The 17983-nt window shown below is 41.6% G+C and overlaps 1 protein-coding gene across 7 annotated transcripts in view; it reads right to left on the minus strand.

The window, feature by feature from the left end:
• The window catches only part of DMD (dystrophin), a 1961037-nt gene that overhangs the window by 1188751 nt on the left and 754303 nt on the right, over positions 1-17983 (minus strand). The window contains exon 1 of one of the 7 annotated variants that reach the window (XM_025200213.1): positions 11931-12047. The exons of the other annotated variants lie outside the window; for them this stretch is intronic. Within the exon in view, the coding sequence (XP_025055998.1) occupies positions 11931-12003 (73 nt within the window). The 5' untranslated portion in view covers positions 12004-12047. Of the gene's footprint in view, positions 1-11930; positions 12048-17983 lie in introns of those variants that run through there. 7 annotated transcript variants of the gene reach the window in all.

The raw sequence follows: 17983 nt of genomic DNA on the forward strand, positions 1-17983 counted from the left end.
GTTCAGCAGAGTCCATTCTCTAAGGAATCGTCTGATCTTATTACAATTCTACTTAGTTCAGGAAATATAAATTCAAATTCCTATAATGCAGAGTTTGTACCTTTGCACCTGAGTTCTTTTAGAAGACGAAGACCCAGAAGTTGGAAGGGTGGTCTGCCATCTTGATGACGTCCTGATCCACGATCCTATCGAGGATCACAGTAATCATCTGCACAAAGTACTTTGTATGCTTCAAGAAAGCAGACTTGCTCTGCATGTCAGAAAAAATGAATTTGTAGGAGACAATACTCACTTTATGGGCAAGTAATCATTGGTTGGTTGAATCCCAATGAGAGCAAGATAGATGTCATCCACAGAATATCTGAGCTTGCCACCTAGATTCATAGATTGTAAGGCTGGAAGGGACCTCAGAAGATGATCGGGTCCAGCCCCTGCACCAAGCAGGAAAGACAACTGGGGTCAGGAGACCCCAGCAAGGTGCCCATCCAGTCTCCTCTTCAAGATTTCCAGGATAGACAATTGTACCACCTCTGGAGGGAATATATTTTACAGTCTGGCCACCCTAGTTGTGAAGTAGCTTTTCCTAATGTTGAGACTGAAATGGACTTCCAGGAGTTTGTGACCATTATTCCTAGTTTTTCCCAAAGGTGCCCTGGTGAACAGTTGTTCAATGAGCCCTTGATGTACGCCTCTGATGTAGTCGTAAGATGCTACCAAGTCCCTTCTCAGCCTTCTCTTTTTTAGGCTGAAGAGTCCCATGTCCCTCAGCCTTTCCTCATATGGTTTGCCACACAAGTTTCTGATCATATGAATGGCCTGTCTCTGGATTCTCTCAAGCTTTACCACATCCTTGTTAAAGCGTGGCACCCAGAACTGCATGCAGTACTCCAGCTGTGGTCTCACCAAGGCCAAGTAGAGTGGGAGAATCACTTCTTTGATTTTGCTGGAGATGCATTGATTGATGCATGCCAGGGTATTTTTGGCCCTGCTGGCTACAGCGTCGCACAGCCAACTCATAATCATACTGCGCTCTATTATTACCCCCAGGTCCCTTTCATTTGTAGTGCTCATCAGGTTGGCATTGCCAAGCCTGTAGGTGTGCGGGGGACTGTCTGTCCTCAGGTGGAGCACTTTACATTTCTCAATGTTGAACTTCATCTGGTTCCGGTTCACCCAACTTGCAAGCCTGTCTAGGTCTGCCTGTATCTGCGACCTATCTTCAAGTGTGACCACACTTCCCCATAACTTGGTGTTGTCCATGAACTTGGCCAGTGAGATCTTGACCCCCACATCCAAATCACTGATAAAGATGTTGAATAGCACTGGACTGAGCACCGTCTCCTGTGGCACACCACTGGCCAATTCCCGCCAAGATGGCACAGATCCATTCATTATAACTCTCTGGGTCCTGCCCCACAGCCAGTTTCCTACTCACCTGATTGTCTCACAGTTAAACCCACAGTCTTCCAATTTTCTCACAAGAACATAATGGGATACCAGATCAAAAGTGTTTTGGAAGTTGAGGTATATAATGTCAACCTCCTCTCTCTCATCAAGGTGGTGAGTCACCTGATTGTGAAAGGAGATGAGGTTGGTAAGACAAGACCTGCCCACAATGAAGCCATGCTGGCTGTCATTCAGAATCCTACCTTCTGCAAGCCTATTGCACAGAGTCCTTAATGAATTTTTCCAGGATTTTCCCTGGGATAGAAGTTAGATGCACTGGCCTATAGTTACCCAGGTCCTCCCTCCTCCCCTTCTTGAAGATGGGCACAAAATTGGCCCTGTTGCAATCCTCGGGGACCTCCCCAGAGGGCCATGAGATTTGGAAGAGCTTCAACAGGGGCTCTGCAATGACTTCAGCCAGCTCCTTAAGCACTCTCAGATGAAGTTCATCCGGACCAGCTGACTCATATATGTCCAATTTCTTTAACTGATCACACACCAGTTCTAGGGCAATAGTAAGAAGGCAGTCATTTGAACCCTGCTCATTCTGTACCCTAGCAGGCGTCAGTTGTTGAGCAATGGCCCCACACTCCATTCATTTTCCTCCTATTCCTTATGTACCTAAAGAAGGACTTCTTGTTGTCCTTGATTCCCATTGCTAATTTTAGTTTAGTCGCCTCACCTCACTGAGCTACAGTATGATTTGGATAGGGTCAACTGCTTAGGCGAATTTATCCTCAGAGGGGCTGAAATTTCTACTCTCTGTAAATTTACTTCACTCTAACACAGAGTAGATTTGGGGCATGAATAAAGAATCTCAGTGACATCAAGAAAATCTGCTGTCAGTTTCCAGTCTGGCTCAAGCAAGCCAATATCATCTTGACTAATATGTCATCTTATGGATTGAGAGCTATTCATCAAAAACAGGACTTTATCAAGATGTGAGCAATGGGTTAAATTCTGTTTAACTTCAAGTTCCCTAAGTGGTACTTATATAAACTGTGTAACACCAATTTTTGGTACTTATTATTTGGTACATACTAGTGGCATGACAGAAGAGGATTGCTCCATGTGCATCTCTGCTGGAAGTAAAATAGAGAAGGACCATTGCACTTCATCTTGAGGGTATTCCACCACATCTTACATTTCAATAAAATGAATAAACATCATTGGAATAGTTTCCACTCCAGTGGAGACAAGGTGCCAAACTAGAACCTAGAGCTACCCTTCTTCCACAGCACTGTTCCATTTCACTGAGCATACTGGTTTGCTCTCTTGCTATATATATCTTCCTCTTCTAACTGCAAGTGTTCCAGTTTCAACTAGAGGCCTGGAGAGTGCTCTGGGTCAGTGGACCAACCATTTTGGCAAACATGCCACAAATTAGCTCTGCAACTTCCTAATACCACTCCAGTCCCTTTCCCTTATCCAATCTGCTGCTCAGCTTTCTGCTTCCTATCTTGTGCTCCCTGACCAAACTGTTGTTCTGCTTCTGCTCCCTGCCTTATTTTCCCTACCTGATCTGATGCTCTGCTTTCTGCTCCCTGTCCCCCCACCCCCATCTGCCACATATTGCACAGAGGCTGCAGGCTGGCTGCCCCTGCTCTGGGTAATGCCCAACCCATGCTTTGGTGGCTAGATAACTTTCCTGGTTAGCAGGAGGTATTGGTTCAGTAGCCACTTAGAACCAGGATGGATTTGATTTAAATCAAATTGCTTTAAATCACAGTTTAAATCGCTGGTCAGGAAGCCTCAATTTAATCACTGTTTCCCACAAAGAGTGCGTTCTTTTTGTTTGATATAACCTTAATACATATTATTCACAACTCAGAGAGGTTTAATTTTTAAAAGGTACACACTATACATTTAAAAGCAGTGATTTATTTTGATATTTTTTTCAGATTAATTTTGCAGATACATCAGAAAACTGAATTATGATTTGTTTATTTCATTTACCAAAGTTAATTGAAGCAGATACTTGGGAAGTCACTGGGAGGTGAACTATCTCCAATTCACTAAATTAATCATGGATATTTGGGAAATATTTTTGCCATGCTGAATTAGGAGGACATCAAGTCATATTTATAAAACCTTCCTTAAAAAGTTACATAAATATATTATCTCAAATAGTATATAATTACAAGTTATAATCCCTGTTCCATGATAATGGCATAGTAGAGCCACTGGCATGGCTGTTTGAGCGCTCATGGTGCTCAGCTGAGGCCCCAGAGGACTGGAAAAGGGCCAATGTGGTCCCTGTTTTCAAGAAGGGGAAGAAGGAGGATCCGGGTAGCTATAGACCAGTTAATCTCACCTCTATCCTTGGAAAATCCCTTGAAAATATTATCAAGGATCACATTTGTAGGATTCCAGAGGGTAATATAATGCTGAAGGGGACCAGCACAGGTTCATTGCAGGCAGATCCTGCCTGACTAACCTTGTTTCTTTCTATGACCAGGTTACTAAATGCTTAGATGCAAGAGTTGATGGTAGATGTCATCTGCTTGGAATTTAAGAAGGCCTTCGATACCGTATCCCATCCTATTCTCATAAACAAATTGAATGATTGTGCCATAGATGATTACACAGTCATGTGGATGGCAAATTGGCTTAAGGGTCATGCCCAGAGAGTGGTGGTGGATGGGTTGGTAAGATGTGGGCCATTGCTGTTCAATAGGTGATCCAGGCTGACATTGATAGACTAAAAAAGTGGGCACATACAAACCTGAAGACATTCAATACTGACAAATGTAAGGTACTCCACCTTGGGAAAAAAAAAACCACAGCAGGCTTATAGGCTCAGCAGTGCTACACTCACTAGCACTATGGCCGAAAGAGACTTGGGGGTCATGACTGACCACAAGATGAACATGAGCCACCAATGAAATGTTGCAGCTGGTAAAGCAAGCCAAACTCTGGCTTGTATCCATAGATGCTTCTCAAGTAAAACTCAAGATGTCTTCCTCCCGCCATACTCAGCCTTGGTGGGGCTGCAGCTGGAGTACTGCATCCCATTCTGGGCTCCACAATTCAAAAAGGATGTGGAGAAGCTTGAGAGAGTCCATACAAGACCCACACACATGATCAGAGGATAGGAGAATAGGCCTTATGAAGAGAGGCTGAGAGCCATGGGACTCTTCAGCCTGGAAAAGTGCAGACTCAGGGGTGACCTGGTGGCACCTTATAAGTACATCAGTGGTGTGCATCAGGATTTGGGGGAATGTCTGTTCACCAGAGCACCCCAAGGGATGACAAGGTCTAATGGTCACAGACTCCTCTAAGACCATTTTAGGCTGGATATAAGGAAAAACTTCTCTACTATCCGAGCCCCCAAAGCCTGGAATAGGCTCCCTCCAGAGGTGGTGCAAGCACCTACTCTGGACTCCTTTAAGAAGCGTTTGGACACTTATCTTGCTGGGATCCTTTGACCCTAGCTGACATCCTGCCCTTGGGGCATGGGGCTGGACTTGATTTCCCAAGGTCCCTACCAGCCCTAATGTCTACGAAATCTATGAAATATCTTCATCAGCGACCTGGATGAAGGCATGGAAAGCACTCTGTCAAAATTCACAGATGACACAGAAGTATGGAGCGAAGTAAACACACTGATGGGAAGAAACTGAATCCAGCAGAACCTGGCCAGGTTAGAGAAGTGGGCAGAGAACAATAGGATGCAGTTCAACAAGGACAAGTACAAGGTGCTGCATTAAGGGAGAGGGAATCACCAGCCCACCTACAGGCTAGGGGATGACCTTCTCAGCAGCACAGCAACAGAAAGAGATCTTGGAGTCGTTGCTGACTCCAAGATGAATATGAGTTGTCAATGTGATGAAGTATTAGCAGAGCTAACCGCACTTTGTCATGCATTAGTAGGTGCATCACAAACAGGTCCAGGGAGGTGATGCTCCCCCTCTATGCAGCACTGGTCAGGCTGCAGCTGAAGTACTCCATCCAATTCTGGGTGCTGCAATTCAAGAGGGATGTAGACAACCTTGAGAGGGTTCAGAGGAGGGCCACTCATATGGTTAAAGGCCTGCAGGGAAGGCCCTATGAGGAAAGGCTGAGAGACCTGGAACTTTTCAGCCTCTGCAAGAGAAGGCTGAGGCGGGATCTTGTGGCAGTACAAATTCACGGGGAGGGGGGGAGGAGGGGGCGAGGGGGCTGAGACTAGGAGATGCTCTGTTTACCAGGGAAACCCTTGGAATAAGCAGGAACAACAGCCACCAGCTGATAGAGCATAGATTTAGGTTGGACATCAAAAAGAACTTCTTCACAGTTAGGGTTGCCAGAATCTGGAATGGGCTTCCAAGGGAGGTAGTACTCTCCCCTATCTTGCGGGTCTTCAAGAAGACACTGGACAAGCACCTGGCTAGGATCACATGACCCAGGCACTTTTTCCTGCCATGGACAGGGGCTCAGACTTGATGATCCATTAAGATCCCTTCTGACCCTAGCATCTATGACTCTATAATATCTTTGAGATTTAACATATCTTAAATTAAAATTGTGTTTATATAGGTTTATTTTTTAAATATCTTAACAAAAATAAAATAAAAATACAATTAAATAAAAAAATACCTGATTTAAATATGAAAGTCTGATTTTGTTAATTAAAAAAATGTTGATTTTTATCCACCCTGCTTAGAACCTTGCTCTTGCTGAGTAAGTTGAAAGGTACTACTTCTTGTTGCCTGGTAACTACTCCTTGTACAAGAGCTGGAAGATCATGTCTGTCACAGCAGAACATCTGCAAGAGCAGAGTAAACAACCTTACGTTTTTCCTGCTATTAGTCTTTCATGCAGACTTATGGAGTTCACATGTTTTAGTTGAATTGTCAATGGTACCTCTTCATTACCAACTTTTTCATGTCCAACTCATGCTATTTTAAACTGGTGAACCTTCAAGGTTTTTACTTGAACACTATCATTAACCACATGAAACCCATGTTCAAAAAAGACATCTGCACTGAAAGCTACCTGTAGGCCAACCCACTAAAGGGCACTCTATATACAATGTTCATAAAGAACACAGTTTTACCCTCATCACTTCAATCTTTCTCTTTCCACAGAGAATTTAGGCTGTATATATAGAACATAGGCATAACTAGACCAAGATCATCCCTAACCAGTGGCTGGCCAACTTCTTCTTGAACATCCCCAGTGATAGGTATTCCACAACTTCCCTAGGTAGTATATTCCATTGCCTCACTATTCTAATAGTAAAGAAAGAAGTGTTTCCTGATATCCGGTCTAAACTTACTTTACTGCAACTTCAAACCACTGGTCCACATCTTCCTGTCTGGAGCAAAACAGAAAAGGTGCTTTCCTTCTTCTTTATGGCAGCCCTTCAAGTATTTGAAAACTGATATCATGTCTTTTCTTAAGTGCCATTTCCACAAACTGAAATGCCTATCTCCTTCAGCCTCTCCTTGTATGACTTGCCTTCCAAGCCCTTTATGATTCTTTTCACCTTCTTCTGGACTCTAACTTCTCCATGTGCAGCCCAAAACTGCAAACAATACTCTAGATGAGATCTAATGGAGTGCCAAGTAGAGAAGCACTATTGCCTCCGGTATCTTGCACTAAATGTACCTAATGCTTTTATTGATGCATCCTATCCAGCCTGCCCATCTGACATTTGCCTTTTGTGCAGCTGCATCACAATGCAGACTCTTATTGAATCTGTGATCTACCATGACTCCCAGATCCTACTCCATACAGCCAGGTGTCATCCATTTTGTATTTGTATTTTTGGTTATTTTTCCAGAGGTGTAGCACCTTGCATTTGTCAGCATCAAATTTTATTCAGCCCAGCATTCCAATCTGTCAAGATTCTTCTGCAATGCACTCTTGTCCTCCACCACATTCACAATCCTTTCCAGTTTTGTGTCATCTTCTAATATTTACAAGAAGCTCTCTATTCCAGCATCTGAATCATTAATGAACACATGGAACAGCACTGGGCCCAAGACAGACCCTGTGGGATTCCACTCAAAACCTCTTGACATTCTGACATGGGTCTATTTACAATTACCCTTTGCTTTCAGCTATTGAGCCAGTTGTCTAATGACCTTATAACAGTTTTGTCCAGCTTACATTTCTCCTATTTGCTCATTAGAAGGTCAGGTGGGACCTTGTCAAAAGACTTGCTGAATTCTACATACACTATATTCGCAGCATTCCCTTCATCCACCCAAATAGGCACTTTGTCAAAGAAGGAGATGAAATTTGTTTGATACGGTTTGCTCTTTGTAATCTACGTTGGCTCCTTGTGATGAACCTTTACTCCTCCAGATGCTTACAAATGAACTTCCTAAAGATATGTTCCAGTAACTTCCCAGATACTGATTGAAGATAACTGGTTTGTAGTTTTCTGGGTCATTCTTGTTGGATTTGCCTTCCTGATTTTGTCTCTGCAGGTTCTATTTCCTGGTATGGTTCCTTTGTGACCTGCCCATTTTTTCATTGCCTGTCTACTTTCCTTTTGTATTTGAGACATCCTAGAAGCTCCCTGTACAGCCACATTGGTCTCTTGCCATTCTTCTTGTGTTCCATCATGGGGGAATGGTTTCTTATTCAGCTTCCAAAAATACGTCATATAGAAGTTCCCAGCCCTTCTGGATGCCTTTCTTCTTCAGTTTATCTTCCCATGGCACCAGGCCTACTAAGTCTCTGAGTCAAGTGAACTCCATGGTTTTTTAAATCTAGCATCCTAGTTTCGATGATCTCATGATCTCCCCATCTAAGGATGTGGAATTCTACCATATTGTGACCAGTATGATCATGAGTCCATTAAACTCAAACCTCTTTTCCCTGGTAGCTACCTTCTGAAATAAAGGACAGATAACCACTTGGAATTACAAAAAGAGGATATACATCAGACATCATGAAGTAAAAATATTTTTTAAACTGTAAGTCAATCAGTCTGTCTAGATAACTGATATGTGCACTTGTGGTTTCTTTGAGACCAAATATTCAAGAACTGTATGTTCTTGAATCATCATATGAGATATTGCTTAAAATCACATTAATCACCACAATCAAATGATAAGACAATGAAGAACATCAAAGTAGACTCTAATGGAGTGTCAATATTAGTTCCCTGTTCAACCTCTGTATCTTCTGTTCCTTCAGCATTTCACCATAAATTTTGGCATGTACTTCTCTTACTGTGAGCCAATTGGTAGAAAGAAGTCCCTATAGACTGTATTGCTAAAGGTGTATTTCATTCTTTTTCTTTTATATTTGTAGAATCCAATTAATAGATGTGTATGCTAGCTAGAAATCAATAGTGCTCTGTCTCCCAATTAGTGGACATATTTTTCAATGTGTGCTATACCAGCTGTCTTTCATTTTGACTACAGATTAAGCACTTATTGTGCCTTCAGACTCATTTGAGTACCCATTCTGCTGGTAGATTAAAATTAAAGCTGTTCCATCTTGGGTAAATGTAACAGAGGGGGAGAAGACAGGGTTCAGGGTTTGGTGTTTGGGACAGTGTATGAAATGGGATTTGTGTAAGTGGCACTTTGGTGTGTATCACAGAAATATTGAGCATATTTCTAAGAGGCAAAACATGTCACCTACTGAAGACACTTTTGGAATCAAACAGTAATACACACAAGTGTCTCTGGCCTGCCTTTTTTATACTGCTAGGTTTGGATGTGTAGTAGTAGCAGTTAGTGTATAATTCAGATTTAATTAGCAGACAGCAATATACTAGATAGCAGCAAGTTCCTGGTTATGAAGTCTGAATCAATATAACACTATGTGGTCACAAAGAATCATCGCTACCTGGAGCAAACACATTTAAAGCAGGTGTAGCTTTCACTATGTTACACTATCTCAGTAGTTTGTATCAACAGTTGATTCTATCCTACCTGTGGTTTTATGCATGAACTCCAAACAACTATCAGTCAGTAACAGTCTGCCTAAACCTTGAAGGCCCAAGGGTGGGTAAGATTTACCAACTTCTGTAGCCAGTAACACTAAAGAAAGTGATACGGCTCTTATTCATACCCAACCACCTCTGACTCCACAGTCTGAATGACTAGATGCCCATTTACAAGTTGGGTCAAGTAGCAATAGCTTTCAGCACAACTACAAAACGAGACTCAAATGCACACCTCATGATCCATAGCAGTTTGCCCATTCTGTCATCGCTCTCCTATCTGAATGGCTCTACCTCATAAAAATGCCAAGCAAACACAGCAGAGGGCAGAGGATGCCTAAGATTATGTGCTTGACTATCTCTGTGCTTGTGATTTTAACAAAAAGTGTAGAAATATGCAGAGCTGGGATTTATTAAGCTCCTAGAATACAGAGGTGCGAATAAAGTAGGCAACAGGTACATCAATAGTATGTCTGCTTTGAAAGGAGGGTTTATGAATAGGGTACATTCACAGTGGTCTATCCTCTGTCATAGCATCCCTTGCCTACATCACCATTAGTTTAGGGATGTCAGAGATTACATACCTGCTTGTTCTATTTAGTAGCTATTAATAAACCTGTCCTCCCAGGATTTGTCTAATCTATTTTTTAACTTAAAATATCAGCCTCTACAACCACTTATGGCAAGGAACTTCACAAGCTAATTTTGAGCTGAATAAAAAGCCTCTTGTTTCCAGGTTCAGGAAAATGCCCTCCTAGATATGGTGTCGTGTGCGTCTTGAATATTTGGCCTTACTAGTACAAAACAAATGATCAACAGGGATCCTGGTTTTCTCAGATTAAAAAAAATCCCCAATTTTCAGACCTATCTATCTATATATTAATGGTGTTTCATTTTAATCATGGAAAAATATGGATTTGGGGTTACTTTTTTATATCTGAAAATTGGGGATTTTTTTAAATCCGAGAAAACTAGGATTCCTGATGATCAAACATCATCACAGAGATCAAAGATTATCAAAGGTCATCACAAGGCATTTGCTGGAACTTTCTACACTATCTACTACACATTCAATCTGGGACTTCTCATTTTTCTTTCCTTCATTTAAAAGGATACTTTTACCTCATGCCATTCAGTTTAGTCCGCAGCCTGGGCCAAACTACCATCTAGACTTGGGACTTGTTCACAATCTTCAAATCTGGTTCATTTTAAAGATAGTTTTTAAGCTCAATTTGAGATCTATAATTTTCATTCAGATCCTTTCTCATTAAATATGAGAAATCAACAATTAATTACATAGGATGCGTTTTTAGAATTAAACCAAAGGTTACCTGAGAAGAGTTAAGAACTTGAAGCTTATTTTCATTTTATTTTTTATGATCTTTACAAACATATTAAATCTTTCATCCATATTTTAACATCACTTTCCCTGTCTTTTATTTCTTTTGGCACTTACATATGTAAAAATTTGATAACCGTGCCAAAGAACAATAGAAAACCCATTTAGTGCTAATACATGACAATTTCAGGGATAATGGATCATAATCCTTTCACATTTCATATTCTAAACAACCCCTGATATAATCAGTGAATAAATATATTGTACCCAGAGGATACAGATCATTACCTGAAGCGCATCCATTAATTTTATTACCTTGTGTACTGTGCATTACAAATTGTGTTAGAATATTTTTAATTGTACAGCACCCTATATGGAAGTACTTAGGAGCTGCCACTTAACATGAAGTACACCTTGTCAAGTATATTTATCATTAGCCAAGGATGCAAGATAGAATTATGTAATGTTATCTCTGTTTTTATAGCTTTTACCTCAGAAGGATATTTGGAATAGCAACTTACAATAAAGCATTATAATAACATTTCCTCTTTATTATGGTAGTACTTTAACTAAAGTGTTGTATCATTAAAAATTCATTTTCCATTCCTTGTAATAGTTCCTATCACAAGGTCTTGGAGAATTCATTTTGATACCATACCTATATTATTCTAAACTGTCATAATAATCAAGGGGCCAGTCAGTTCTCTAACTCATTTAATTTGTCAGCAGACTTTTATTTCTTAAGCAAAAGAAACATTCTGAAATGGTAATGGACATTTCTATTACTGTTGAGGAATTACTCCAGGGCAGCGGTTCTCAACTTTTTCAGACTCAAGGCACCCCTCATCAGACTTGAGGCACCCCTCCACGACTTTTGTGAGTTGAATAGTGCCCCATTTCAAAAACTAATTCATAACAGTTCTTACCTCTTTGCAGAAGGGGCAGACAGTGGGTGCAGGGGAGCTGCCAGGCAAGGAGAGCCCCAGCCTGCCCTTATCTGTTTATCTCCTCACAGCTGAAGCCTAACCCTGCCTTTATGTCCTTATCCTTTCACATCCCTCAAGCAGGGTGCCTTAGTACCCTGGTTGAGAATCACAGCTGTAGAGGTAACATGATTTAGCAGGCCTCTTCTGATCCCCAGGCAAAAGGAAGCATGCCATGGCATCTTGTGGGCTACAGGCTTCCAAGAGTAGCAGTGACTTTCTCAGTAATAGAAACCAGGAACATCAGTAGCAATACTGAGAGGAGCCTTACCTTGAATCATATACATTTCTCTTCTGACAGGGCTGGTGTCTTCTGGAGAGTCACTTCTTCCCAGGGAAGCCATGCCCCAATGATGATCAAAGGGACTTCCTTGCCAGCAGCTGCAAGGCCATGTGGAAGTGAGGCACCCTCACAGCCCTAGATATTAGTGTGGGCAACAGAATTTTTATAGCTTGAAATCTGGACATTATTCTCTGTCTCTCGATTTGGGCTGGGCAAACAACTGAACTTTCTTTCCAATTTATTTGGAATATTAAAATACTCACTGAAACACTGAGAGCAGGAGGGAGACTGATGGACAGAGTAACTCTAGTCTACTGGTTAGCACACTCATCCAACAGGTGAGATACTTTGGTTCCAGTCCATATGCCAAGGAATTATGTTTACAAAGTGGAATAGCAACAGCAAGAGTTAGGCCCGTTGCACATGTTACACTTTAGACATGATTAACCAGTTAACCACCTCTTAAGTTGTTACTCGGACAAACATTAATACAGTAAATGGTATGATAAAACAAAGAATAAGCCACAACAATGGGTAATAACTTTGTGGCTGGTTACTATCATGCCATTATTTGAATGTGTGGCCAGGCTGGGAGCCCTATCAGCTGCTTGGAGCTTTCAGCCATAGAAGCATACCATGGCCTCCCATGGCTGGGAGCCCTGTTAACTGATCTGAGCTCCCGAGCATAGGGGTGTACCATGTACTCCTACAACTGGGAGCCCCATTAGCAGATCTGGGCTCTGTCTGCATTGCAATAAGGAGTGATGGGAGATGATGTGGCATGGCAGGAAGTGTGATTATGGGGACTGCATACCAAATTCCACCATGCCTCTACTTGCACATCTGCCAGGGTTCTTAGACAGTATCATGTTCCAAAATATCTTCTAGCCTAGTGATTATGGCACTTCTGTAAAGCAGGATATTTGAGAGGGAGATCTCCTTGAATACAGGGTAGAATTCGATCCAGGTTTCCCATATACTGGTTCAGTATCCCATCCAGTGGGTTACTGGTTAAAAGGGGGCCATCCGTGCTGCTGCCATCACCATAGACTTTGTGAATCCAGCTGCAATTTGTTTGTTTCAGTAAAACTATTCACAGAATTTGGGTTGAATAAATGAATAGTTTTGAATGCACCGTTATTGTATCCAGGTCTCTCTTATAATAAGGTCCCTCCTCCTTTTATCTGTTTTGCAACTTTTCATGTATTCAGTTCTTCAGCTTCCTCTGCCTATCCTCAAAATTTGTTACTGGTTTAACTTTTAAATCTGGATGTCAATGCATGATCTTACAATGCTTGAATATACATTACATTTACTGATTCAATCACACTATTAAAATTGATCAGTTTCTGCAAGGAAAGTACCATTTAGAGCAGTAGTGAGGATACTTCCTGTGATATGGACATTCCATTTAGTTTGGTTTCTGAAAATTTGATTTATCAGAACCTTTGAGCATTATCCTCTCCCTCTTCTTCTAAGTGAGCCAGATATTACTACCTCTCTCCACCAGACCCAAATCTAAATTTCTCCCCTAAATGCAAAAAGTACATTGATTTCCAGTCTTATCATATTATACTATATTGTGAACAGAGAAAGGTACTTAGGCATGGTTCTCTGACAGTCTGTTCTGTTGTTTCTTGGGTATGCCAAAGACATGCAGTGAGAGGGAACTTAGCTGAATGATTTAGAAACTTAAAAAAAACCCCCAAAAAACACTTAGTCTTAAAGCAATTTGAACTTTAGGTTTAAAATGTAACTATATTTTCTTTTATTTTTGTCTTGTTCCAATTTGGAGGTAATCCTATTCCTATTTGGAGGCAAATGTACTTGATTGTAACAACATGGAAGAACAGACAGAATATTCATTGCACTTAAAAATTTAAATATTTCATGCTGCAATTAACTTCCTCCATAGTCCAGGTATAATTTTAAATATTCTGCTAGATATTCCAGCCACTAGCAATACATTTTTTTTAGTTAAAATGCTCTTTGTAATTCTCATTATCTGAGCGTTCTGACCACTTTTGTACTACTTAAACACTTTCCACTGTACCTTCTGGAATTCCTTCTGGAACTGCCTTTGCAGCTTTGTAGCATATGAAGCCTTATAAATATCTTGGATTTTATGTTTATGGAATGAGTTCATAAACAGCCAAAGAACACAGATTTCATCCTTACACAGACACCTAAACTGTTGTTCACTTTGGGGTAGAGTTAAATATTACTGTCAACAAAACTGTTATAATACATGTTAACTGATATCAGAGGAATTGGTTGAAATCACAGTAACTTACACTAATCAACATCTTACCTTTTTAGTACCCACATTCTAGGCAGAATATGTGTTCCTTCTGGTAGGATGATATTTGCACATACCTCTCCTTTTCTAGCAGTCTGCTCCAAAAATAATGCTGACCTTGGCAACAATAGCAAATGCACTTCCCTAATGACATATATTCTTGAATGATATGTTACTTACTAAGTTAAGAACCAAAGCCAGAAATACATTTGGGATTCTTCCTAACACTGTGATTTCACAAAAGGGGTTATTATACCTATAACCCTATCAGCATGCTTGGATCTATTTAAGAGGAGAGGAGAGAGAAAGAACAGAATCAAAAGTTACAGTGCACATGAGAGAATTTAAGATGGGAATGGCCATCTGCTAGACACTAAGGCTTCTTGCAGGCATGAAAACAAAACAAAGCAGTGCTTTATTTGAAGCCTGGCCACCCCCATGCTGGGTGCAGTACACACCTGGAAAGTGCATTAGTTGGACCAATGTCTGTATAGATAGGAATCTTCAGTGGGGCTTTTTGGTGCTTTTATCTGATAGCTGATTGAATCAACTATCAGATAAAAGCCCCACTGAAGCACCCAATCTATATGGATGCTGCAGAAACAGGTTGAACTAATGTGGTGCCTCTTCTAGTAAAGCACTGTTTTGGGTTTTTTCACATTTGCAAGCAGCTTAAGTATATCCATCAACTAGGCCATGGAACAAAACAATGAGTGTGTTGGGCTACTAGTTCTCCAACTGAAAGATGTCATTATTAATCTACTAGAATTTCAACTTGAGTAAAAAAGCATAGACCTGCTCCTGGCATCCATCGACCAAAAGTATACCAGAGAATATTTATATTTTATTTTGTCCTCTAATTGAGCCTGACTCATGAATAGTTAGATCAAAGCACAAGTCCGGGATGGCCAACCTGTGGCACATGTGTACAACAATCTCTGCACACAGTACATGGCAGACCAAGGACGGGACAGGCAGCACAGTGGCAGATAGGACAGGGAATAGAAAGCAGAACAGCAGCTTGGTCAGGGAGCACAAAGTAGGAAGTAGAAAGATCAGCAAATTGGGCAGGAGAAGGGGATTGGACTGACACTTGGGGAGGATGTAAAAATAATTTGTAGAACACCTGCCAAAAAGGTTGGCTCCTACTGGTATAAGTGGCAAATATTTCCTCACCTGGCTTGCACAATCAAGGACAATAAGTTATTTTTAATGGGGGAAGAGGTAGAAGGGGACAGTGATAGAAATTTTGCACATGACCAGCTACAGAAAATGCCAAGATGCAGGCTCACAATCTCACAGAGGATGCAAATTTCCAAAGTTCCTTTTTCACACCTTCTTCTGGGCTGCGTCTTGAGATTAAAATGTGTATACACCCGAGGCCTGTAAAAACTAGATAAGCCCTGGAAACCAAGACTATCCACTTGAGGCAATAACCCCGGGGTATGCTCACTATCTATTATGTTCTACCAAATTTGGCTAAATTGGTCAGTTTGTATTTGAAAGTCTAAGAATGTCATTCATTTAAAAGGGTTAAATCTCTATTGTTTATCATAAAACAGTAAAAATTGTGAACTGTGAACAGCAACCAATGCAATGCAATTCATATTTTTGGCTTGTCATTTAAAGCAAAAAAACTTGAAATGAGCTATTTGAGTCCAATATTTTGGAAGAGTTGACCCACAAGGCAAAAGCAGCGCTGGATTCTCAGCATTTCTAAACATCAGGTCATTCAAGCACTGTCACAGAATCCAAGAACCATAGAAAACTAGGGCCAGAAGGGATTTCAGGAGATCATCTAGTCTAACCTCTGCTCGAGGCAGCATCATCCCTGACTAAATCATTTTAGTCAAGTGTCTGAAAATATTTGCAAAACAGTTTTTTCCACAGTATTATATCACTGACTTGACTGATGAGACCCACAACTCTGCAAGCCTTTTAATTGTTAATGTTGTTTATCAATACTTAATTTACTGTGTGCATCACTATACAATAAACAAAGTAATTAGCATGATAAACTGGGATACTGGAGAAAAAATGTGATGTCTCAGACTCTTTATAGCTTATTAGTTGGAAAAAGGCAGCAGATAGGAATGCAAATGTACTGCACTTACCCAAACCCACAATGACTTTGAATGTAAGACAATTCTCCCTCCAATAACTAGACATGAAAAATTATAAAGTTATAATTTTCCAGGTATAGAATCTATTAGTGGAAGGTTGTCTTAAATTCATCCCCCACTCTCACTGCTATGGTGGGGAAAGCTGCTCTTTGCCCCCTGTACCCCTGTGCTGTGCCTGTCTCCCCTATGCCTGTCCTTGCCATAAGCCCCTTTGCCACATATTGCCTGCTGCCTCCCAACTCTCATTCTCTGTCCTGTGTACTGCCCCCAACTTCCTACCTCACTACTCCCTGCTTCCCTATTCTGCCTGCCTCCTTGTCCTTTGCTCCCCCCTGCATTTGCCCCCCACCCCCTGCTCCCTCCTACTGCCTGCCCCACCACCCTGGCACTCCTTGCAACTCCCTACCCATTCCCCTTCTTACCTTCTGCTGCAGCTCTCCTCCTCTAGGGCACTAAGCAGCAGTGGTGGCCTGACCCAGCTCCAGCCCAGCCCAGTCCAGCTATGAAGCAGCAGCAGCAGCAGCTCCCAGTAGGGCTAGATCAGGGCTGAAGAGATGGGAGCTGGAGCAGAAGGTAAGGTGGGGAGGATGCAGCTAGGTGGGAGAAAAGCAAGGGGTATGGGACCATACACAAACATGGAGGGGGACAAATGGGGAGCAGACTGCAGGCTTCCCCCCCACTAATTGTCCATCCTATGGTCCCCTCAGCTGTGTGCCCCCTCCCCTGCCATATGAATCATCCTGGCCCAGGACAGATGGTGACCCATCTCCAGGTTCAGGCCCAAGCCTGAGGCCAAAGCCAGAGCTGAGCGGCTACCTGCCCCAGGCCAGTGCAAGATAAGGCTTTCTTTCCCCGATACTGACTGGGGACAATACTTAGTCTTGAATATGAGTAAATAATCCATTTTGGTTCAGATTCTGCAATCCCATACTTTCACCAGATGGCAGCATACCCAGTGAATGCATTCAATAGGCATGTCCAGATGAGCGGGAATGTGCATTTCTCCAGGGACAAACAGCAGCGGCACATAGTTGTGCTTCTGTTATATGTCCCCAGGGAACACCCCTGCATGTGTGCTCTGGCACATGGGAAATAGCCCTGGGTAGGGTAGGGGAGGCTAGGGCCAGCACCTTGGCTGGTCCTAGCAGCTTTACCTGAGATCCTGGGGGCCTCATGTTGGCAATCCAGGTACATGGAGCCTGGCCAGCAGCCGAAGTATGTTTCTAGCTGGCTAGGCTCTGGTTTCAGGTGGCACCCTGTGCATTCATGTATGCCGTCCCACTTTTTTGAAGCATTTTTTTTTTTTTTTTTTTAGATACCAGGATTTTCTGGTACCTAATTTTGGCTCCATGCTGCAAAGTGCGTGTTCCCACTCATCTGGATGTACCCAATGAGATCAACAGAATTACCTGCAGATCATGGTACCCTTCATTATGAACACGACATTGTGATGCATTCAGGATCTTACTAACTAAAAAAAATGGTTTGAAGATGCTACTGAGTACTTAGTGTAACTAAATGTAATGAAGATGAAAATTTCTGCATTTGCAGAAACACAGCATTTTAATTTTTCTTTTATTTATATTTCTAAAGTTTTACAATTAGATTATTTTTTTGTA

Source organism: Alligator sinensis, unplaced genomic scaffold (genome assembly GCF_000455745.1).
Source record: "Alligator sinensis unplaced genomic scaffold, ASM45574v1 scaffold746_1, whole genome shotgun sequence".
NCBI lineage: Eukaryota > Metazoa > Chordata > Crocodylia > Alligatoridae > Alligator > Alligator sinensis.